Below are 25,134 nucleotides of genomic sequence, written 5' to 3'. Positions count from 1 at the left end.
AAATAAAACGGCACATTACAAAAATCTTCTCTTCTACAATTTAAGCAACTTCTTTTCTTGCAGGACTCACTTCCCAATCCTTGATTAAGGTTTGGAGGTCCCAATTCAACACTGTCACAACTGATATAGTCTAATAAAAAAAACTTAATGCAGTTTCCTGCATTGTTTTATTAAAAAGTAATGTTGACATTCCACCCAGGGCTGTACTGACAAATGTTGACATACAGGACACAGCTTTTCCTGTCAATAAGATCCATGATGCTTTTTCTTCCATTTAAAATAGTAAAGCAAAAAGATGGTTGCATCTGCCAGACAGGATGAAACGGAAATTTCCTCAATCCTAACACCGAATGTAAGTACGATGAAACAGCATTATAAAAAGAAGCAAAACAAGATCTATTGTATATTCCCCATACCATGTCCTGATTAACAATGGCAGAAGCATTTCTTCCAACACAAGCTCTAGCACACAGTCACAACTCAAAAAACAAATATCTGGCCTAATTCAAGTAACCTGAGCTAATTTAAAATAAATTTGCCAGGATTTCCCTTTATTACAGCATGAACTGAAAGGATCCAAAACAACTAAAAAAAGGGGCTCCTGAAAATATGAATAAACAGGTTTTCTTTATACTGTTTACCTAAAACCAATCAATCTGTACTTAATAATGCCTGTGTTAGCTCTATCCAACTCTACTCAGTAATGCCTACAGATGGTAAAGTTTTCTTTTTGAGGGTCTTTCCTCAAACTTTCCAGCTGCGTCCAGATGAGTGCAGGCAAGTATTATGTGATGCCGCAGACCCGTCTGTGGTGCCACACACCGCACACAAAGGCATTCCCCACATTGCTACTTTGCATTACCTTTCTGGGGGTCAAAAAAACCCATGTTGAAAAGAAGCAGGGTGGCATATGTCATGGCACCACATGTTGCCCATAACCAAAGCCTGGCCAGTCAGAGCCATGTTCCAGCTGCCGGCCAGGAGACCTGCTGCAGAAGCATCATGGCTGTAGCTCCCCAAGGCCCCCAACACAGGCTGCTGGGGCCAGCACAGCTGCTGGCCCCAACCTCCCTACCCCACCTTCAGTAACCTGCCACATGCCAGAGCATGTGGCATAAGCGTTCCCCAGAAACAAGTAGCAGCGACACAAGGTGTGTCACTGCTACTTGTCCCCAGGGAAACAAACATCTGCACTAGCACAGGTGCAGCCTGCAAGCGTGCTAGAAACAGCATTCCCAAACCCCAAAAGATTCTATTCAAATGCCAGCCTACCTGACGGAATTGATTAACTACAGGCAATCCCCACTTAAAAGCGCTAACCAAAACCACATTTCGCTACAGCGCTCATTTAAAATGGATACCCGATTTCACCGAGCACTCAGCCAGTTGTGCTATAGCATGCAGTGGAATCAGCGAGGAGGCGGCAGGGCACGCAGGGAGAAGCAGCAGTGGCGGTAGCAGCAAGTGGGGTGAGCAGCAGTGAGCAGGGGGGTAGGCATGAGCACAGATGGGTGAGGAGAAGCGGCAGCAAGTACAGGGCCCATGCCTGGGGCCAGCGCCCGTGGGGCCTCATGCACAGGTCTGGTCAGTAGCGTGAGTTCCTGAGCTGGCACGTAGGGCTGGAGTAGCTGGCAGGTGGGCAGGCAGGGTGGGGAGAGGCAGTGGCGGTAAGAAGCAGTGAGTAGGGGGGTGAACATGAGTGCAGGGCCCATGCCAGGACCCAGGCCGGCGGAGGCCCAGGGCAGGGCAGTAGAAGCGTGGGTCCAGGCTGGCATGAGGGGCTGGGAAGACAACGCCAAAAAGCAGCAGCAAGCAGCAGCAGTAACTAATTATTTCTATTTATGTTCATTCCTATGGGGAAACAGGGTTTGCTTAGTGCAGTTCCGCTTAATGCTCGGTTTTTCTGGAACCAATTAAGAGCACTATCCAGGGGTTGTCCATATTGTGAGCTGATGGCATGTTCCAACTTTACACATTGCTCAATTTTGTCTCTCAAGTAGTAACAGTTGCATTGCACGTAAACTACAGAAATGTTGTAAAGCTGGCAAAGACACAAGTAAATTACATGATAAACTTATGTCAAATTAACCCAGTCTCTCTCCAATTTATATATTCATCTTGAAGTTTCCATATTAGCATGCATCGTTTCTCAGGTATAGAAGTTCATAAATGGCTATTTTCACCAGTATATTTACTAATCTGATATGAACGGTGTTCATTAACCAATAATTGAAAATATTTTACACTTTAGCATCATCTTCTATCTGAGCCTCTAAAAGTGTTCTCTAAAATAATGAGCTGTGTGTGTAAGGTATGGAAACAACTCCATTTAACAGACAGAGAAAACGAGAGGTTCAGTGGCTTTCCAACACTCCAGCATTAGGATCATTGGAAAGTAGGACTTTCCAAGGCAGGATCCCCAGCTAAACCATTCTAGCCAAGTGTCTATCCAATCTGCCCTTGAAAACTTCCAAGAAGATCCAACAACCTCTCCAGGTAGTTTGATCCAATGCTTGATTACCCTCACTGTCTGAAAGCTCCTCCTAATCTCCAACCTAAATGTCCTCAGCTACAGCCTAATGCCATTGCTGCTAGTCCTGTCCCCTACAGAAAAGCCCATCTCCATTCTCTCTGTAATCATCCTTCAGGTACATGAAGTACTCCAAATGAGGCCTCACCAGTGCCGAACATAACAGATGAAACACTTCCCTTGATTTGCCAGTGACACTCCTGTTCATATGACCCACTATGCTGTTGGCCTTTTTCGCAACAAGACAAAACTGTTGGCTCCTATTCAGTTTGTAATCCACTGTTACACCCAGGGCCTTCTCTGAAGTACTTGCAGCCTCACCAGTCGTTCCCTACTCTGTATTTGTACACACAATTATTGTATCCAATTGCAGGACTTTGCATTTGTCCTTGATGGATCTCATCTGGTTGACTGCAAACCATTTCTCCAGTCTGTATAGGACATTATGGATTCTAGCCCTACTCTCCAGTGTCAGCAACTTCACCCAACTTTGTGTCGTCCAAAACTCTGCTGAGCATACACTCAATCCCATTGTCCGAATCATTAAAGAAGATATTAAACCATACCAGACTCAGGACAGACCCTTGGGATACTCCATTTGATACCAGATCCCAAATAGACACTGAGCCACAGTTGACTACTTGCTGAGTATGATGATCCAACCAGTTATGTATCCATCTTACAGTACTTTTGTCTAATCTGTATTTCCTTGCTAATGACAACATTGCAAGATACTCTGTCAGAGGCCTTGATAAAGTCAAGATGCATCACATCCACTGCTCTCCATATCTACCGAGTCTGTTACTTTATCACAGAAGGAAATAAGATTGGTCAGGCCACCTTCATCTTCCTTGTGGTGAATCCATGCTGGCTGTTTTTGACCACCTTGTTCTTCTCTTGGTGCATCACAATAGATTACTTGAACACCTGCTCCCTGAGCTTTCTGGGTATCAAAATCAAGCCGACTGATCTCTGGCTCGCCAGATTTTCCTTCTTCCCTTTCTTAAAGACGGGCACTATAATTTGCCCTTTTCCAGTCATCTGGGACCTCACCTGACCCCCCACCCATTCTCAGAGGCTAACCAATGGCTCTAAAATTACTTCAGCCAGTTTCTTCAGTAACCTAGGATGGCACAGCTGGTTTCTTCAGTAATCAGCCCTGCCAACTTGAAAGCATCTAGCTCCTGTAAGTAATCCCTAACCTGTTCTGCCATTACTCTAAGCCAGTGGTTCCCAACCTTTTTTTGCCACGACCCGCTGCTGGGAGCAAAGTGGAACAGCAGCCCAAGGGCAGGTGAGTTCCCAGCATGCTCGTCCTTTGTTTGCGGCGCTGCTGGCATTGCTCCCGTGACCCTCATTTGGGTTGCAACCCAAGGTTGGGAACCGCTACTCTAGACTGTCTCCTTCCCTATCTTTGCCATCAAATGCACTTAACTGGTAGCTGCCACTATTTGTGAACACCAATATAAAAAAGGCATTAAATACTTCAGCTTTTTCTGCATCATCCACAACTAGATTAGTTTTTGCACCATGTAAGGGACCTATGATTTCTCTAGCCTTCCTCTTTAACATACTCGTAGACTCTCTTTTACTGCCTTTTATGTCCTTTACTAGCTGCATCTCAAATTGTGCCTTAGTTTTCCTTTTCTCCCTGCTTGCCCATGTGCAAACACTTATATTGCTCCCTATTATTGTGACCAAGTTTACACTTTTTGTAAGATTCCAGTTTGAGTTTCAACTCATTAAAGAGATTGCTGTCTAGCCAGGCTGGTCCCCTGCTGCACTTCCCATTCCTCTGTCGCATCAGGATAGCTTGCTCCTGCACCTCCTGAAAAAGCAGCCAGCTTCTGTTCTGTACAGGATGAAAGATCCCAAAATCAGCCCAACTCTTTTGATTACCAGTTCTAGGACTTATGAACTGACCCCAAGACCATTTTTCCTTCTGTATCTTAGAGAATGAAACTACATTGTTCTTTCCAGACCCCTCCATCTTGAAAATCTTCTTTTATTTGCAAGCTTCTTCAACCACTTCTATAGCCACCTTCATCTTCTTTTAGATAGGCCAGTGCTAAACATACTTCAGGTTAGAGATTCATCCAATTTCAAAAACGAAAAAGGTCCCATCACTTGAAAGCTTCATCAAGCAATGAACGGAACTGCTTCCTGTGCATGAATGTTCCTGTCCAAAGTTTACACACAACTTTTTGGGCTTCTCTTTGATATGGGGGAGGGGGGAAACCAATCCAGAGCCCAGACCTCTGATCTGCCCTCTTCACAGGAACAACCATTCTTCTGATGAGCTCAAGACAGTGATCTCTTTCTACCCTAAATCTACCCCATACCCTAATTATCCCACCTCTGTGCCTCCTTCGCTCCCCACTTTTTTCTTGAATTCATGTTTCTGTGCATGAACAAATAAAGAAGTATGAATTCGTTCTGTCTCCTATTAGTGGCAATCTTCCTGACATGATAATGGGCATGAACGTGGTACTCATGGAACAAGGAAGGGAGCTGGATGCACAGGATCATGAGAACATAGTAGTGAAGAAAGGTACATGGTATTGCTTACAAAACATCCAGAATAATTTCAAGAATTTTATATACAAGTATAAACCATGTTTCCTGCATCATGGAACATGGTCCAAAGCCTAATCCTGCAAACATTTATGTACCTGTAGAATCAAACCCTGAAGAAAGAGAACAGAGGCAAAGGAAAGGATTTTCTTCAAAAAGGCAAAAAGGTAACCCTTCTGTGCTTTTGTAAACCTGCTCTATTTTAACATACCCACCACCCAAGTATGTAGTAACCTGCATCTATTTTGTGTTGTATTTTCAGAAATCTTAAATTATCATCTGTTACCAAAAATTCAAACAGGCTTTAGATAAATTTGAACTGATAAAGTGACTTAGGTGCAGGAAAGTATTTTGTTCCAGTAACTTCCTTGTGCAACTGTACATCATGTATTTCATAGAAGTTATTCAATTTACAAGGAACTGTTGTGGTTGTTGCCACAACAGTGGCAAGACTATGCCAACAACAAACACATTTAAATGCGATCACCAACAGCAGGTTTCCTAGACCAACACAGTTAGAGACTCCCCTCTTCCCTAGCAATAGTACTAGTCAAGTGTGCTTAAAATAAATTCTTGGTTCATACCAATCAGACACTAAGAAAACAGAACCTACAAAAAATTTATTTGACATCAAAACACCATATAACGGCCACTAAATAACCACTACCCAAACGAAAATTTAAAATAGAATAAACTTCAGAAAGGAAGAAACACCAAGAGGTAGTATAAGAGTGATTCTGTAGCCATGATGGTCCTGAAACTATGCAAGAGGCAAAGATTTCTTAGGGTGATATCTTTTATCAGATCAACTATGCAGTTGGGATAAAGTTAGACAAGCTTTCAAATGCAAGAAATTCTTCTGCAGGAACTTCCTCAGGTCTCCTGTTCCATTTCCTACTCTTCCATCACATAGGGATAGCATGCTCCTCACCCTTAACAGGCCCTCCTTGAAGTGCAACCAGATTCTGTTCTGTACAGGATAGTCCGGTCCTGAGAAGAAATGTCTTGTATTCGAAAACTTGTTTAACTTTATCCAACTACACAGCTGGTCCAGTAAATGATACCAACCTATTAAGTCCTTTCCTCTCTAATAATGATTTGGAAAGACCTAAACTAATCTGCAAACTAGCAGTTTTCATGCTTGTCTAGTATTTATTTTTAGAAATACACAATTCATGTAAGTTATGTAAAAAAAAAAAAAAAAAAAAAAAAAAAAAGTTTCCAGGTATGGGAATATACTTTTTCTGTGTGAAGATAAAATGGATAAACTTAGCTCCAAAACAGACAGGTGACTTAAAAATCACCAAGCCCCTAAACACAGGTGAGCAAGTCAGGTGGAAAATAACATGTGGCCTAAATTAAACAAGACAGTTTCTCCATAAAGTGAACAGAAATATGAATTTTCTAAGAGTTCACACACATTCATTTCTTTTCCCATTACACAATGCATCTTGTACCAGGCACTGTTTCAGCTGCAAATATTTAGTACTAATTCCTGCATAGGATGCTGTCATAAAACGAGTCATCTTATTATAAATAGAGCTGCAGCAAACCTTGTTTTGATACGTTTAAACTCAAAGAATTGTATTACTGCTTCTTGCATCCTATAGTTTGGGTGTTATCTTTAATCAGAGTTTGTCATTGATCGGGTAAAGTAAAAAAAAGTATTATTTTTAATGAGCCTTTTGTTACTTTTATGACAGTGTTGGTAGTCTCAAAACACCTCCATTTTTTTTTTAACAGACAAAACCCTCATGTTTCAAAGAATCATAAGTTTAAAATGTTCTGTACTTCTACAGCACTAGGTGAGAATAACAATGTTTAAACAATAAAAGAAAAAAGTGTTTGTTTGTTATTTTTTATTAAGTACACCCTGGTTGCTTCTAACAAAAAAGTTTCTTTTAAGCTGTTCAGATATGCCAAACTGACAGCTCTGGAATTTTAAACTAGAGGTGCACCGATCTATCGGTCCATATTGCAGCAATAAAAGGAAAACTGACATTATCGGCAATCAGGGTTTTTTGGCAGAGGTGGCTGATAACGTCAGTGATAAATGCCACGTACTTGCGTGCAGCCACAGCATGCACACAGCCAGAAGGCAGCCTGGCCACTTGAAGAGCAGCATTTGGCTGATAAGTCTGTGGGGGGAGAGGGAGGTGGGAAGGGACATGGGGGCACAGATTGAGGCCTCCATTGTGAGGGAGGGAATAGGGCTGGGGCAAGTGCTGCCCAGCCAGGGCAGGGCACAGGATGGAGCCAAGGGCAGCTCATCCACAGGGAACAGGAGAGGAAGCACCTACTGCTGCATGCACCTCTGGGAGAGGTATGAGGGGCACGTGCCCCAGATCTGTGCACGGGGTGCAGGCAGGCTGCAGGTTCGGGGCCAAGGGTTGTGCTGGGCTCTTCCTGGTGGGGAGGCTGCAGGTGGGTGCAGAGCAAGTGGAGGCAGTGGTGCTGGGAAGGGGCGCTACCAGCCAGCTACAGCAAATTAAGGTGGCTGTAGCCCCCACCCCCCACTGTAGTGCTGTTGCCCACTGCAGCCTACCTGAGCACAGCCCTGGCCCAACCCCCACAGCTCCAGGGGGCACATGCCCCCCATACTTCCCCCAGAGTACACAAAGCAGTACCCCCCCACCCCCAGCTGTGCAAGCACCTGCCCCTACCCCCAACCCCTGACACCCCTTCCCCCCAACAGACTTGATACGCGGTCTGGCAGCTTGGCCTCCAGCTGGTAACAACTGGATCGGTATCAGCCAACATGGCTGGTTAATAATCAGCCATCAGTATCGGCCCAAAAAATCTTTATCGGTGCACCCCTAATTTAACAGTTTAATTTAACTCTGTCCCTACGGAGTATCCCTACAGTTAACACATTAAACTGACTGACATGTGGCTCTATCACAGTCAACACAATTAGGTATTAATGCAAATGACACCACTCAGTGACATGGAAAAAGGAGGAAAATGTATACAGAACCCAGACTCTTCTACTCAATGGCAGCAACTAGTGACTAACTGATGGAAATCAAGAAGTTTCTACACTGGACTAGACATACTGTTAGTTCAGTCTACGACAGCAATACATTCTCTTTCAAATCAAGGCAATACATCCCTACATTAACACAAAATGAACGAGTTCTTATTAGCCAAATTCTGATTAAGCCCAAGGTTTCTCTTTTGTTTTTCCATTTTCTCTCCAAGTAAATAGATGGCTTAATGCAGGACTAAATAGTAAGTCTTTCAACTCTTCCAAAACTTGGTATGTGACTTGCCCAAGTCACATCTCTGATGTCTCATTTTCTCCAGCCATTAAATGCAGATGCTATTGTACTCACCTGCTTAACAAGCTATGGCAACAGACTAGTTTTCAAACAGTTACTGGGAAGGCACATAAGTATTATTATGGAAGACTTTGTTATGTTTTCAGTCTTACTATTTGTAAAATCTTTTTATGACTTAGAATAAAAATAAGCTAAATCCTTGTAGACTCACTGGACTTCATCACATCAACGTATCTGATTATCTTTCACATAACACTACATGCCTAAACATTCTAAGTTTTCCTTTAACTACTAAATTTACTAGATACCTTCACATGTAAAAAACTCAAGTGGGGTATAGGCAACTACCAAGTTGGCACTGACACTCATGGGGATCCCCAGCAAAAGGAACTAACAAGCATTAATTTAGCCTAGCAAAACTACCATGGCCTGGAGTCCCAGGCCTGCTGGCTCTCCAAAACAGCTTTGGCCAGTAGCAGAAAGCAGAGCTAACACATGGCCTAAGTGACTGCAGACCAGAAACGCAAGTAAAACCAAACACACTTAATATTTTCTTTCATTTGAATTTTGGAAAGAAATTTTTCCTAATCTCTCTATCTTAGCTGATTGCTCTTAAATAACTACATTCATCAGAGCTAATATATGGACCAATGACTGACGATACCTTAGCTTTTAATAAAAACAAAAAGCTTTGGCTACAGATAGGTTACAGGTGATGTAAAATCATCTGACCTAAGCAAGTATCACAATTTCTTCCATACCATTTCTGCAAGTAGTCCAATGCCTCCAACCGAGCACCTATCTCGAAGGTGATCCCAGGACGATTTGGAGGTTTTTTACTCATCTTCGTAATGTCTATCCTCTTCTCCTTTTTTTTCCTACCTTTAGAAAAGAATAGTGGGATATTACAAAGAAGGAAATACTACTTAAATCGCAAGTGGCATCCTAAGCAAGTCCTTGCATGTCTATGAAGAAATATAAACCTATCGGAGATTTACATTCATTGGCGAATCCCAGTGGTGCGCTGAAAGTGAAACCTTCTATAGGCAGGACGGTGTAACAAAAAAAACCCAACCCTACGGAAATACACTTTATCCATTCCCCTGAAAAGCGAAGAAATCCTCAGCTCAAAAACCACCTAGTTTTCAAAGCAGTACACCCGAGTCTTGGTACAACACTTAACCCCCACCTCCCTCGACCTCTTCGTTGTCTTAAGACATTTTCCTTGCCCTTATGTTGAAAGGGGCTTTACAGAGGAAGAACGAAAGGGGGCAGGTAAACACGCTGTGGGAACCAACAAATGAAGCCAACTGCCGCTGGCGTCCCTCAAAACCCTGCCACCAGCGAGCTCGAATCTCGTGTGAGCAAACCCGGGCTCCAAAAGGGCCGCTCTTGGCACCCGGCAAACGGGGAACACCTTCAACCAGCACGGGTCGGGTCAGGTCAGGACTGCCCCCAAACCGGTGGGTGAGGACATCCACACCGCAGGGGGCTCCAGGTCTGTCAGGGGGCGCCAGGCACGCACAAAGCCCCCTTCGAGGTGGGGCCCCTCTGACTTTTGTTGGGCATGAGAGAAGGACAAGGGTTATGGGGGCAGGCTGAGGGGAGAACCCTGAATGCACCCCAGATGCCCCCAGCGCACTGCGGCCCGGTCTAGGCAACGTGCCACGAGCCCGCCGCGACCCCCGGACCGGGGGGAGGGGGGGGGCGCGTATGTCCCGCCGGGCTCCTTACCACCGCCGCGGCCTGGCCCGGCCCCGCGGGCCCCGGCTTGGCCCAGGCCGGCCCGGCCCGGCGGAGGTGTCGGGCCCGGGCGGCCTCCCTCAGCAGCGCCCCATCGCCCCCCACCCGCGCCCCGCGCCCGCCGCCCGCCGGCCGGCCGCTCCGTCACCTCCCTGCGACTCCCCGCGAGGCGGGGCCGGGGGCCGCCATCGCCGCGTCACGTGACCGCGGGCACCCCGCGCGACGCTGCTTTACGGCGGGGGCGGGGCCGCGGGCAGGAAGGGGCCGGCCACGGGGCGGGGCCACGAGGGGGAAGCGGCCGGGAGGGGGAGGAGGGCGCGGGCGGGGCCGCGGGGAAGGGGCGGGGCTGCGGGAGGCGAGTCACGTGGGATATAAAAGGTGGCGAGCGGCTGTGCCTGCGGGGAGGAGTGTGGGGAGTGGGGTTGTGCCGGAAGGTGGTTGTTGGTCCTCTGTGGGGGTTTCAGGAGCCAGCAGCCTGGGAGTTTGCAGGCCTCTTCCTAATCCTCTCTCTTTTCAGCTGCTCCTCCTCCAGGAACGAGGGAGAAATCCCGCCCCCCGGGGTCGATAACGGATTAGGCATTTTCAAAATAAATGTGGGATCGTTACCATTAACGTGAACGTCAAAATCATTCCCATCAATTTTAATTCGTGCGTTTAATATGTTCAAAGGAATTTCATCCCTCGTCCGAATTCGACACGGGATGGGGTGGATGCAGTCGGCGGGCGGGTTTGTACGACGCAGTTCTCGCCTCCGGACATCAAGTCGTTCGCGTCGGCGCGGCGGGGGGAGAAAGCTCCCGCGATAGATTCAAACAGAGACGGCGGCCGTGCTGCTTCACGTCGCAGGGATGGGGGTGCTGGCGGGGTCTGGGTGCCACGGGCCGGAGGGGCTTGGGTGCAGGCGGAGGATGTCTGATTAAGGTGCTGGTTTCTCTGTTTGTTTAGGGTTGTCGTCTGCACGACCCAGAAGGATCAGAAGAGGTGGGGTCCTGACGGAGCTCGCAGTCTGCTTGGTGCTGGAGCCAGGAGAGGTGTGAAGGCATCTGCACTCCCCCTGCTTGGGAGCGGCAGAAGGAAGTCGGGGATGGTTCATGCGATGCTTCGACACCTGCTCCCGCTTCTGAAATCCTTCGTGAAGTTGGGCCGAACCAATAGTGTTCAACAGGCCGGATAGCCACGCTCGCTGGATCCTGCTGGTGGTCCCCATCTGGCACCGTGGGCAGGCATTTCCTCCTGTGGAGTGGGCCGCCTCTAATCTGGCCCTGATGCAGCCACCTAATGGAAAGGGGCTTAGCCTGGCTTCAGCCAGGGGGAAGGGGAGGAAGGGGACTTGGCCTGGTCCCAGTCCCTGTCCTCCACATAGGGCTTGGGAGTTTGGCAACAGGGAGAGGTGGCTGTATTAATTTAATATTAATTAACAATATTCATTAGTTGGCACCCATGAGCTAGACAGCTTCCAATCCAGCCTTAATAAGAAACATCACTATTGCACTGCCCCCAACACAGCATAAAAGTCAGGCAGCTCATACCTCTCCTGCTGCTTGCATCTTTCCAAGGAACAAATGAACAGCAACTAGTCTATACCTGTCCTACAGTCTGTGTCCTCAGCATGCTGCTGCAACTGTACGGCTTGGGATGCCGAGAGAGATGGAATTGAGTCTCCGTCTCTTGTGGAAAGTCAGGACCTAGTGGGTATGTGTAGCTGACTTCACATTGCTGGAAGGACACTGCATGCAAGGAGGCAAGGGGGTGGCACATCTGCCTTCCTTACTCCCTGGATCAGGATGCTGCCCCCCTGTTCTAACATGGCTCTGTATTTTGAACACAACTGAAATACACCTAGTGCAGGTCTGCCTTGCTTTATGGGGGTTCTGTATGTGCAAATTCATTCTTAAGCAATGCCTCTTTTTATACCAAAAATTTATTATATGCGAGGTAAATTCACTCTTATGCAATTGGTGTGCTGGAAGCCCACAGTCAGCTGCTTTATGCAGTGCATTGTGGGATTGATGCGCATCAACATATGGTCTTCTGTGTGGATCTGTGCTCTTCACTCGTTGGCTGTGACACATGTTTCTTTAGTTGCCATCCCCATTATGATAACTTTCACCACCACCCTGTGCTTGTGTGTACTGTCTGCTGTTGGTAAGTACCAAAATTGTCTTGTAAAAGTGATAGAAATGGGTCTGGAGATCAGTACAGTTGAGGTCTTGGAACGTATCCCTATTAGTTACATTGTAAAGTGGGTTCCCTTTATGCTAATTTGAGTTATGCGCTATTTTCCAGGAATGCGTGTACAACATAAAGCGAGGGAAACCTGTATATTGCACATTAGATATGACAAGGGGAAACTTCAGGCAGGCATATGCTATTTATACAAAAGTGTCTTGAATTTTACTAAAGCATATGAGGCCTGAATTCAGGGCATCATCCACATCTGTACTGCAGGCCAGGTCTATAGAGTAAAGTATAATAGTCGCAAAGCAGCGACTCCCAGGACTTAAGGAGTTGGGATGGCTAATTTTCTGGACACTAACTTCCACTGTTATGTGCATCTACACTGCACTTGAGCTTTGGTTTCTAGAGCTCTGAACTAGGCTTGTACATTTTGTGAGTGCTTGTATCTACTCCTTCCTTCCTCTGTGTTAGTAGTTATGAGTTGAGGCTTCCAGTTATGAGTTGGAGTGTAACCCTGACTCTCCCCTGCCTCCTGCCACTGGGCTGAGCTCCGTGGGGCTGGCAATGCTGCCCAGAGCGCAGCCTGGTGGCAGGAGACCGGGGGTGGGGGAGCCAGGGCTGTGCTCTGCCCACCTCTGCCCACCCCATGGAGCTCAGCCCAGTGGCAGGAGGGAGGGGAGAGCCAGGGCTGCACTCCACCTCCCACTGCCGGGCTGAGTTCTGTGGGGCTGGCGGAGCCGCTTGTAATGCAGCCCTGGCTCCCTGCCTCCTCCCGCTGCCTGCGTGTCAAGCAACTCCACCACCACCACAGAGCTGAGCCTGGCGGTGGGAGGCAGAGGAGAGCCACTGGCCACTGAAAAAAAAAATAAAAATACTCATGAAAGTGGTGGAATCTATAAACAATTGCCACAAAAGTTTGTATGGTAGAAAGTTTGCTAGAATAGACCATATTATTTCCCTACTGTGGCATCTTGGATTCAAAACTTCTGAGGTCCTCCTTTGCTACCAGATACATGCCTGAAACATGGAAGATGCAGAATTTAAATCCAAAATTGGCTAAAACTTCATTGCTGAACAACCAGAAAGCTTTCTATACCTCCTTGCCTTTCTGCCACCTGACACCACCAGGGAAGGAATCCTGCCTTATCTGCACATCAAAGAGCAACTTACAAAGACACTCCCATGGACCCAGAGGAACAGACTTCCACCTTCAGCTTCCTCTGTGCAAAGATGAAGTTTATTTTCTACATATGGGGACTTTTTACCATCTTTAATTTTCCTTGAGCCTGAGGAAGGGCGCATGTACCTGAGAGCTTGCAAAAAACAATTTTTATTTATTTATTTTGCAATTTATTTCGTGGTCTAATAAAAAGTATCTGCGAACCAAGAGTTCTAGAGTTTTGCGTTCCAGGATGTTAACCGCACTAAAAACACTAAGCATTCAAGCAATAAAACAAGTGCTAGGGGCCACCATAGCATAGCAACATGCAGGGAGTCGGACTTGATGATCTGCTCAGGTCCCTTCTGACCCTACCAACTATGAAACATTAGGACTTTTCCAGTGAGAAGTAGCTCCAGATGATATTACATAATAGGTGTTGAGCTAACACCTGACTGTTCCGCAGAGGTAATATAATGAGGAAACTTGGGTGCAGTGTGGGGACTGGGACTGACAAACAGGTATTTATCAATCCCAGCTGTAGCAGCATACTGAAGTCTTCAACAGCTCCGGCTCTCAAGACAGGTTTCATTTAGATGATAGTAAATGTTACGACATGCCTGCTCACAGAACTTTCTGACACAGTAATGCTTACAGCAATCTAAACAAAACCTGTCCTAAGTGTAATGTGCAACAAAGACTGCAGCAATACTTTTTTATTCAACCACAATGCTAACACATGCCAGTCTCCATCCCAGGAATGGAATTAGGGCAAGTATCAAACATTGCAATGAGGAAGTCAGTGGGAGTGCTTTTGAGCTGCCTAGAAAAAAGGGCTTGGAGCTTTGACCAACAATATCATCTCTTGTTTGGTCGCCACCAGAGGGAAACAGGACTTTGTTCTTTGTAATTAAACAGGATTACGTCGGAGAAACACCTAATCTTGTCATTCCATTCTCTTCCTTTTTGGGGTAACTCATAAAATCAAGGTTTTAGCTAACCATTCAAGTAAAAAAGAGGTATCAATCTTATTCCTAAGTCACTATACCTGAAGTAAAAGAATATGTTTTCGTGCTTTTTAAGGAAATATAAATGTCTGCATAAATATCTAAAGCCATGTTTCATCTTACCTAGGAAAGAACCTGGGCCACATAGCTTTAAGCTAGCATTTTATTAGTGCTGCCACATCAAATCTTGGGAACGTTCAACTATGTAATTGAGATAAAGAGCTTCTCTCAAAACTTTAACCAAGGTGTCCTTTTTGAGTCAAATCAGATCTAAAGACATATGGATCTAAAATAAGCATTGTATATTATAGTGGTAACACTTGAGAAAGTTGGCAAAACTTGTAGGTTTATATGATAAGGTTTTCTGACAGAGAAGAATTTATGAGTTAATCTAACAAGCTGAGAAAAATCAACAAAGGAGAGCCATCTGAAGTCTAAACTTTGAAAGCATGAAGTAGGGCTTCCTTCTGACAAAATAAAAAATGGATTTTGTTTGGGTATTTTTTTCTTAAATGAAAACACTGTTCAGATAATTCAACTGGCAAGTTTATTAAATTCAACCCCAACATGATGTTTTGAAGCTTCTTTTAAATTAAATTAATGTTATAGAATCGTGGGCCCTTCTCAAAATCAAAAGAAAATAACAGAACTTCGGAAAACTAAATTACAGAATTGTCAAAGCATCTTAAAGTCTATGAGAGAGAATTACAGTTTAAAGGGACACCATTTAAAATCTAATGATTTCAAAGGATGAGTTCGAAGCAGTTTCAACTTTGCCTGCCCTGAGGCCTGATACCAGTTCTGTTTTCCAACATTTCACAATGTATTTTTTTTACCTTCCTGACGCTGTATGAAAACTCAGTGCAAGGAAAAAGAGACTAATGCCTTCATCCCATGCCCAGTGAAATCAGTAGAGGGCCCGCCATGAGTTCAGCGACTTTTGAATAAGACCATACTTAAATACACAAAGAAAACAAATAGGACAGAAAGAAAAAGAGGGGTTTTTTCCCCTTTATATTTTTTTCCTTTTCATCTGCAGTAACTCAGGTGTAGTGAGCCTACGCCAAAACTCACTGAAGTCAACAGGAGTCTTTCCAGACTTCAATAGATCAAGCTTTGTTTCACTGACATGCAAAAGCTATGATTTCTACATCAAGCCATGATGACTATATACTCTCTGCTTGCTCACTAAGGCTACAAACAGATGTTATGCTTGTCTCAAATAAACCTAGGACAAAGTGCAATCATTCAGATGTCCACATATCAGCTGCTCACTACATCCTGATTAAAAGGGCAATATGTGTCCCTGCCAAACCTGGGATATTTCTGTCCAGGACAAACACAGGCACAACTTCTCCATGGACAAACTTACAAAACACCTTTCAAAGACAAGCCTATGAACTTGACTTCATCAGCCTACTGGATACTAAAAGTCAATATAGACATGGGATTTATGACACATTACAACCTGCCTGACATCTGATTCACCAGATACCTGGCCTTTTACATTTTTCTATCCCCCTCCTTTCTCCCCCACATCACTTTTCTGCTTTCTATCTTCCTAATTTCCAGCTATTTCCTTTTTCACAAACTAGTAATAAGGGGTCTGCAGGGAGGGTGGGGGAAGGGAACAGGGAGGTTGCCCATTTGGGGGGAACACTGGGGTCTAAAAAAGCCTGGTGAGGGCTAGGGGACAGGGAAAGGAGGTAGCAATAGGGCTGAGGTGAGTGGGTGGGCTTTCCCAGGCCCACGGCTGTGCTGCAAATGTGTGCAAGCCACCAGTTCCCAAACTATAGGTCACGACCCCAAATGGGGTTGCAACATCAGCGGTTGGAAGTCACGAGATTTCTGCACCACAGTGGGGCATGGGGCTGCAGTGGGGCTGGACCAGGTCTGCATCCTCCACCTCTGCATGAGCTCTGCTCTGACCATGGCGCCTACAGGGGAGGGGATGGAGGAAGGGGAGTGGGATCCAGGCTCCATGCTCTGTTCTGGCTGCAGCAGCTGCTGCTTCCAGCTGGCAGCAGGCAGGCTTGGGCAGTGCTGGGGTGCGGGGGGAGCTGGCTCCAGGCCCTTGCTCTGGGACACCTGGGGGGAATGGGGAGTTGCAGATTAGGAGGGAGAGGCACCAGCAGGGCCAGGGGGTTGTGGGTCAGGTGTGAGGGGCACCAACAGGCCCTGGGGGCTGCAGATTGGGATTGAGAGGCACCAGGAGAGCCAGGAGGCTATGGGTCAGGAGTGAGGGGCACCTGGGGCATAGGGGGGCTGTGGGTTGAGAGTGAAGGGCCATGCTGAGGAAATGGGGTCAGAAATGGGGTCATGCTGAGGAAAAGTTTGGGAAGCACTGGTGTAAGCATTCACTAGATCAGGTTAACCCTTTATCAGTCTAAGTTAGTGCACCTCTTTAAATTAGGTATGCCATTTTTTGGTTAAATTAAACCCTCCAAATTCCTGCATTGGGCATTTAGAAACCTGAATTTCTGTTGTGAATCGTGTTTGTACATCTAACCATGCTAACACTGCATGACCCTGTGACACCCCCAAAGGGTTCTCAAGGCACCCCAGAGTACCGTGGCAGCCTGGTTGAGAATCACTAGTACACGTGTTCAACGTAGAAGTCTTGTGTTGTGTTGACAAGGTAGTTTCATAAAGAAGGGCAGACTTACGGTGGAGTATGTCATCTGTTGCATACTACAGTTGTGGCAACAGTGAATTGTATTTCTGTGAGAGGGCTTGGGGATACGTGATGTTAATTGTTTAAACTTGTCACATCCTTTTCTGGCTTTATGCTAGGTGTTATGTGCGTAGCAACTCTGTTACTGCTTCAAAACAAAGCTTTTTGCATACCGATTCTTAGGTTTGGGTTTGTTTTTCAATGATTACCCAAAATCTGAGCCCTCAGACGGGTGCGAATAGTAACAGGGACTCCCACCCCTGCTACTTGAGAGATAGGAAGCCAGCACCAAAGGGCTGCAATTATACAGGTGGCTGGGCAGCGGGTAGCTGCAGAGCTACATACAGCCAGAGAAACCCATAAGGGGTTAAAGAGCAGCAGGGGAGAAGACAATGGATGAGCCTCAGGGCTTTAATCTGCAGCACTTGAGAACACACCCAGCCCCAGCCCCAGCCCCAGCCCCAGCCCCACCCTTCTTAAAAGCTAGGTCTGGCCCCAACTCCTACTGTGGGCAGAGCTTCTGCTGTCCTGGATGGCAGCAGAGGGGAGCCCAGGCAGCACCGGTACCTGGGAATGCTGTAAGAGGAGGTAGCAGATACAGAGATGAAGTGTCTAAAGCCCTGAGGAAACCCAGAGAGGATTTAACAGGACATTGTAGCTGGCACAGAGTAACACTGGAGGACTGGACGTGGCTGGTAGGAATGGCATGAAGGCCACAGGTGCCTAGAAAGCACCCTGGAGCAGGAGAAGCTAAGACCTAAATACAGTCCTTCCAGGGGCTGGGACCCAAAAGACTGTATGGGGGCTAAAGTCAAACACCAAAGGGACTGGGCTGAACTGGGAGAAGCCTTGCCCTGGGTCAAGGACACCAGAGGGCTTGTAGAGACTTCCCTGGGCCAGAGGTGCTTTGGGGCTGGAAGAACATGAGACTGGGCCAAGGGGCCTAGAGACCCAAGAGAGAGGACTGAGGCCAAGAAAGCTGGGCCAGAACAAATGGGCTAGGGCTGGAGGCCTGCAGCCAGAATAGAGGTAGGCCAAGGCCAAGGGGCTGGGCCCCTACAGAGGCAAAGAACGTCATCAAAATAACATCCATGAGGCATAGATGTAGGGGAGTGCAGCAGGTTCTCACCCAGCTCTTTATTTTTCTTGGGATATACTCACACCCACATGGAAGACAATGTCCACAATAAAGCCAGTACTTACCAAGCCACCATACAATCAATAAAGGGTTAACTCACAGCTGAAGTCCTTCCTCAGACCTGGAGAGAGAACACCAGAGTTTGGGTCAGCTCTCCCTTTCTTGGCACCTCCTTCTTCCCTCTGTCCCCCAGCTCTACTCCCTGGGAGCTTTTAACTTCCTCCATGCCAGACATTCATTGCTCACAGCTGAGCAGGCAGGTTATCACTTTTAACCACCCACAGCTGTGCTCCTGCCACTGAACCACACACCTGGTGACACATACCACCTCCCAAGAGTAGAGTCTCTTCCCCTTCTTCAAACCCCACCCCCGCCTCAGGAGAAGAAGTTCATATTTTCATGTGCTGACCCATGGCAGTGCTGTACCATGAAATCAAAAGTTTGTGGAGACAGATACCATCTTGTCAACCAGAGACTGGCCTCTCAAATGGCATTGTCATGTTTTGTGGAATTGGGCACCTAGGAGGTAGTATCAGAAGGCCTTGACCACCCACTTAATTGCTAAGCACTCCTTTTCTATAATGGCGTATTTCTGCTCCCAGGGACAGAGTTGCCTTCTGAGATATGGAATGGGGTATTCTCCATCCTCAAACTCCTGGGAGAGTGCTACCCCTAGGTCTTGCATCTGTCTGTAATATAAATTATTTTGTCAAGTCCAAGCTGCGCAGGACCAGTGTACTGCATAGCAGTCATTTTATTGCCCCAAACATGGCCTTGCATTTAGGTGACCAGTGAATCCTCAGTTCTCCCTCTCTTGGCACCATCCTCTTCCCCCTGTCCCCCAACTCCACTACCTGGGTGCTGTTAACTTCCTCTGGGCCAGAAGCCCATTGCTTTTTGCTGGCTTCCCCCCCTCACCCAGTACACAAGTTATCGCTTTTAACCTCCCACAGCTGTGCTCCCACTGCATGTGGCTCTGTTTGTAAGTCTGACTATTGCGTTTTCAACCCGTTGGGATAGCCTTCACTGCAGATCTAGATTCCTTGGGGGGTCAGATACTTGGCCAGCCGCACATTACACAAGACTGCTTGCACCCCTATCCTTACAGTCTACACAGGCATAAAAGATCGTTCCCCAGGGAAAAACATTTTAATACCTAATATGGATTTGCCACAAGCTCCTTTCCCCGTGAAGGCTTTAATGACCAGCCTGTAGGTCCAAGCAGGGGCTCTGCGGGCACCAAACACATCCCTGTTGACTCAGACTAAAGTGTTTCAGAAGGAGAAGGCATCCCTGCAATCCCGCTGCTCCAGTCACCCAGTCAAATCTGCTCCTCAACATTCCCCAGAGCCCAAGGTAACCCTGCCCTGTTTGGTTTGATGAAAAGCCAGGGCTTTATTAAGTAAATGCTGCCTCCTGTTTTCCCTGCACCCGCAAACTTACACCACAGACAGAGTTAGGGTGGGCCTGGTAATCAACCTGCTGACAGGCAATGTTCTTGTCAATGCATCCACACTCTATCCCCCCCACTTAGATGACCTGGAGAAATTTACTGAAGGCAGTGACGCCCTGTGGATGCAGTCAGCTGAGATTGTTCTGCATGCCGTTAAAGCAGGGGTCCAAATTTGTGGCTCATTATGCAAGGGAATTCTGTCATCTGACTGCCAGTGTTCAATGGAATCAGGCCTCCCAACTCTTTAATTTCCACTGGGGACTGAATGATGAGTTAAAAGATGAGATGGTGAGGATTGAGGCCCTTGCATAAGTGGATCTATTAATGGACCTGTGTATTTGCATAGACCCATGACTGCCAGGAGGGTAGAGTGGGTGGAAACCCTCACTGAGGCCCCTTCACTCCTACCCCATGGCTCTCAGTCACTCCCAGTAGATCAGGCAACTGAGCCTATGTAGGTGGGTATAGTGCAGCCACACCTATCTGAGACAGAAAGGAGCTATGACATCATATTACTTTTTGGTCTGCACAATACCCCCACTACTTTCCAACATATTGTAAATGATATCTTTCAGGTACTTGGATGATGCTGATGATTTTTCCTGATACACAGGAATTACATGACCAACACATTTTGTACTGGAGAAATTGAGGCACCAAGGTCTCTATACCAAATTTGAAAAATGTGAGTTTGACAGGATCACCACTGAGTTTCTGAGGTATATCATCTGCCCAAAGGGGCTAAGAATGGACCCACAGAAGGTGGCTTCTGTGACCAAGTTCTGCCTTCCTGACCCGTGGGATGTATGAGGAATGCAGTGGTTCCTGGGATTTGCAAACTTCTATAGATGTTTTATCAAGGGCTTCTCCAAGCTTTTGTGCTCATCACCTGTCTACTTCTGGAGGTGGTACAATTTGCATGGACCCAAAAGGCTCCCTAGGCTCCCAGCTCATTCTTCCTATGTACCTGGTATGACATCAGCCCAAGTATCTAATTGGGGTAGCCAGGCCTCCAGCCTTTTTCTCTTCACCAATTCATTTAAAAGAACCCTCTCAGTCTAGCCAGTGAAGCCACATGTCTAATCTTTCCTGCTTACCTGACCATAACCAGTTTCTTCTTTCCAGTACACAGCGGGGGGGGGGTGCTACACAAAAGGGGCTTTCCTGCCTACACGCCGACCCATTTCTCTTCTCAAATTAACAAACAGGCAAGATACAACAGACATGACCAAATATACATATAGCACATATAAAACATAATCATATTTTGAAACTAGAACACCTTTGTAGTACGACATGGCTTGTATCTTTTTGTGTGGGTTATACTTAGATTACAAACCCTTCCTGGAAAGAAACATGCTACCCCTGCCACGCATCACAGTCCACAGGCAGGATGAATATGTGGTATGGCAGGTTCTGGACTCTAAGCAAAAGCAGGGAAAACTATTTTATGGTAGATTAGGAGGGATATGGCCCAGCAGACAGATATCAGGAGTCCCAGGAAAATGTTCACACCCCTGATTTAGAGATTTTCATTTGGCGTATCCAGGAAAGTCTGTAGTGAGTCTTTTAAGGTGCATTTCTACCTGGCCTTCTGCCTGACTTGAGACCAACATGGCTTTTGGCTAACTACCTCTCTCTGCTTTAAATCAGAGAACAATTTATAAAGCCTCCAATTGAAAATAAATGAAAAAAAAATTCTGAAAATTCAAATACACTAGAAAACAGGCAGTTTACCCAATATTAGAACACAGCCTTGAACTACGGTGTTGCTGCCAGGAAGCAGTGTAACCCTAGGCAAAATGTATTCAGATAAATGTGATTTTCATGTAAGATAACAATATCCCTTTAATACAGATTATCATGTGTTTTTAACATATACGTGCTTGGTAAAATTACAGCAATGACATTTATTCTCAGTCTGGAATTGAAACACTCTAATTAAAATAGATAATGGGTTCCTTCTGCTTTCTATTTCCTTTAAAAAGATGTGTTGCTGTAAGTTGTAAAGTTCACGCGAGCATGGAAGCATTGCTCATGTTGGGCTAAATGTAATACTTGGTGGGAGCAGCGAATTCAAGGAAGTTACAGAAGAGAACATTTAGTCCTGTTTTCAGTTTTGAGTCAAAGGTCTTTAAATGAAACTGTTCCGCCGTGTTATGCAATACAGAACCCCAGTCACCTGATTACTGCTGGGTTTTTTGTTTTTAAACTCAGAACTTGTGCTTCCAGTTTTCCTCTGCAAATTCAACAAAGGCAACTTTTTCCTTTCTTCAAGACAATAATACAGTCAATTATTAAATTGCACATTTCTCTCTATACTGCCACGCTATTCACCTGCCTTTGAAAGATAAAACCACGGAAGTCAGAAGTACTTACTGGGAGCGTCGACATGTTCACTAATGCGCTTTTGCTACTGTGCATTACACTTCATAACTCTAGTGTGAGGTACTAACTAAATGCGTGTTAGGCTGCCGTAATGTGCAACAGTGAAAGCACTCACTTTTTTAGTGACAATGCGCGGTAGCTTAATTTTACTGCACTTTAGTGTATTAGCACTTAGTAGGAGGTGGCCTTAATCCCTACAACAACCTAATTTTACGTATCCCATGTGATGGGGTTTCTAAGACTTCCTATGGAAACTATTCTAAGCCAAATCATTCTGATTTGCAAGATTTATACAAACCAAATTTATCCTCACAGTTCAAATTAGTATTGTTTTTCTTATAAGGTTTTGTGTATCAGTGAAGTATAGTCACCATGTCTCTTGCTAAAAGCTTTTCTGGCCCTGTCCAACTCTGCCCCGCTCAGCTGTGGTACCTGGGCAGGGATTTACATCATTTAGCTTTACATAAATTAGTAAAAGTATGGTATATATTTGCATTACTGTGTTATAATTATCCATTTAACATAATTATTGAAAAACAGTCACCTGCTGTTGAACTGTGAACTATGTACGGATGTTTCCTCTCTGCATCAGTGGTTTCAGATGTCTCATTAGCATCCATCTATCTTTTCAGTAAGGTGGGGTCATTCTGAAATAGGAAAGGCCTTAAATTCTCTGTACAACAGAAATGTATTAAGTGATTTGGATATAGGATTGTTAAGCGTTCACAGTCATATCTTTGTCAGTTTTACAAATAGATAAGACAAACATATTGTTTCATTTTTCTTTATGAGTATTATAGAAAAAGATGGTGTGTTTATGCCCTGTGATATAATTGGAAAGGATGGTTATTAATAGCTAGCATATCTTGCACTTTGCAACACCCTGCAGGATTGTCATTGGACTAATCTTAATCTTTAGTTTGCTCTTCAAAACGAATGCTTCTGATGTGAGGCTACTTAACAGGAAGCATGATCTCATTCTGCCTCTTTGGTTCTGACTGCACAGTATGTTTTCAAAAGGAAACGGAGGACTTGATAGTCCTGCCTTTCTGAAGACTCAGAATCATTCTGTTCCCGGAAGCTGCACAAAGAGCAAGTTACACCATGATGAAAAACTTTTTGCATATGTTTGTTAGTCTTTAACAAATCGGAGTGTTGAGGTTTGGAATATTTTACACGTTTATGTTTTGATCGTTCTCTGAACTGACACAGCTAAACCCTGGATTTCTTCATTTACGGTCAACTCTTCAAGAAACTTTGCATTTTCTTCTGAATGCTTTTATCACTACCAGCAGATAGAAAAGAGTAAAATACTCTTTTAAGAAATGACACACATGAACAAGTAAATTATTTCTCAGATATTTCTTATCTCTTGAAGAGATGAGAAAAAGATTGGTATTTGGACTCATAAAATGTTAATGGCTAGTGAGTTGTTTTGGTAGATGCCAGTGTAAATATTTACATTGCAGAGTGCAGCATGCACAGAGGTTTAGTTGCCTATGGATTGAGGGCATCATGGGTTTGCAAATTAGTTAATTTATCAGTGAGAGTGATGATTAAAATACATTGTTTTGGACCATGCATGTTTTTGTGTGTTATGAGTAAAAAGACTGGATTTTTCATACTCCGGTTCCAGTGATTCCAAAATATAGAACTGGAGAATGCTGTTGATTCATAGATATTTTATTTGAGTAATTGCTATTAAATGCTGCTAATATTCATTCCTTTTGCTTTTATCTTGGATACATTGTTTGTTCATAGTTCATTTTTTGTCATGTGTTAATTTAAAGGTTCTCTGTTGAACTAGAGGCCATGTTGCATTTGATGTTTTGGATCATAAATATAATAATTTTACTTCAAAATAACTGGAAAGTGAAAGTTAAGATATTTTGTTCTATAGCTAATACCATTGGAGTTTCAGTTCTGAATAAACGAAGAAAAGTGAAACCCAGTGAAGCATGCATACTTCCTCTAGTGTTTGTAAATAATGATAGACATTGATCTAGTCATGATTGCCAAAAGTCCAGATTACTAATGAGTCAACGTTTGCAAATTACTAATTTACATATGATAATGTAAACAGACCATTTGGTTTACTGAACTATTTGTTAATGCCATGACGGGCTTTTATAAACCTGACATTAACTTTATCTGATACAATTTGAAATTGAAAAAGCAATTCTGTATAAATTAATTGCACAGAAAAACACATTGCTTTGTAAATGTCAAATGATTTTAAGCTTTTCTTGAAGATGAGCATAAATGATAGAATATTCCCTATCTCTTCTGGTTTTTCTATGTCCATATGTTTCTCCCTCATTTCCTATTGTAAGCAGATTTATAGTGTTGCCTCATGCTGTTAAAAAGAGCTGTTGTGTCCACTTTAAGTTTTCCTCCATATCATTGTGGGATGATGTAATCCCTATCATAGTAAGTCTCTTGTGTTTGCAGGACTAAGACAACTTCCCTGAGTAAAGCTACTAACATGTCTATGTATTTGCTCAGTAGGAATCATAGTCTGTGTATCACTTTATACAGTGCACTGCATAATGAAAGCACTATTCATATGTAAGCTATTATATATAAACTTTATTTCTCATTAAGTGCTTGTTTTATGTTCTAATGAGACAATGGCATATTGTAAAGAAAATAAAGTACATGCATTACTGCATTTAGAACAACCATAAGTCCAAGCACACTATATTGCATTGATTTAAATACTATGAAAGAGGATGCATTATCAGATTATAGAGATTGCAGTTGACCAAAGAGATTTGAGGCCTGGTTCTGCACTCCTTATTCAACCAAGTTGGCATGGAAATTAATGAGTTTCACCTATGAAAGAGTTGTAAATTCACATCAGTGGAATATATCATATACAGTTGTGTTCTGTCAATATATTATTGCACCTTAGAGCTCTTCACTTTGAATAAATATCCACTTTCGTTTTCAAAAGCTTTTGCAGGTCATCTGAAATACCCGGAGTCCTGAAGGGTATGCAATACGCCT

The 25,134-nt window shown here is 44.7% G+C and overlaps 1 protein-coding gene across 9 annotated transcripts in view; it reads right to left on the bottom strand.

Annotated features, from left to right (window-relative positions):
* Positions 1 to 10,394, bottom strand: part of PHF20L1 (PHD finger protein 20 like 1) — an 84,641-nt gene extending 74,247 nt beyond the window's left edge. For 5 of the 9 annotated variants that reach the window (XM_090040670.1, XM_090040672.1, XM_090040671.1 and 2 more), the window contains exons 1-2: positions 10,277 to 10,393; positions 9,147 to 9,263 (exon numbers count right to left, since the gene is read on the bottom strand). In XM_090040670.1, the coding sequence (XP_089896796.1) occupies positions 9,147 to 9,263; positions 10,277 to 10,317 (158 nt within the window). In that variant the 5' untranslated portion in view covers positions 10,318 to 10,393. Of the gene's footprint in view, positions 1 to 9,146; positions 9,268 to 10,119; positions 10,242 to 10,276 lie in introns of those variants that run through there. The other 4 variants (XM_090040678.1, XM_090040679.1, XM_090040677.1 and 1 more) reach the window with 3 other exon arrangements.
* Between the last annotated feature and the right edge of the window lie 14,740 nt (positions 10,395 to 25,134).

This window comes from Crocodylus siamensis, chromosome 3 (assembly GCF_052110815.1).
Source record: "Crocodylus siamensis isolate JL-2025a chromosome 3, ASM5211081v1, whole genome shotgun sequence".
Lineage (NCBI taxonomy): Eukaryota > Metazoa > Chordata > Crocodylia > Crocodylidae > Crocodylus > Crocodylus siamensis.
Note: the sequence above shows the minus strand (reverse complement) of the source record. Positions and strands in the feature narration are given on the sequence as shown.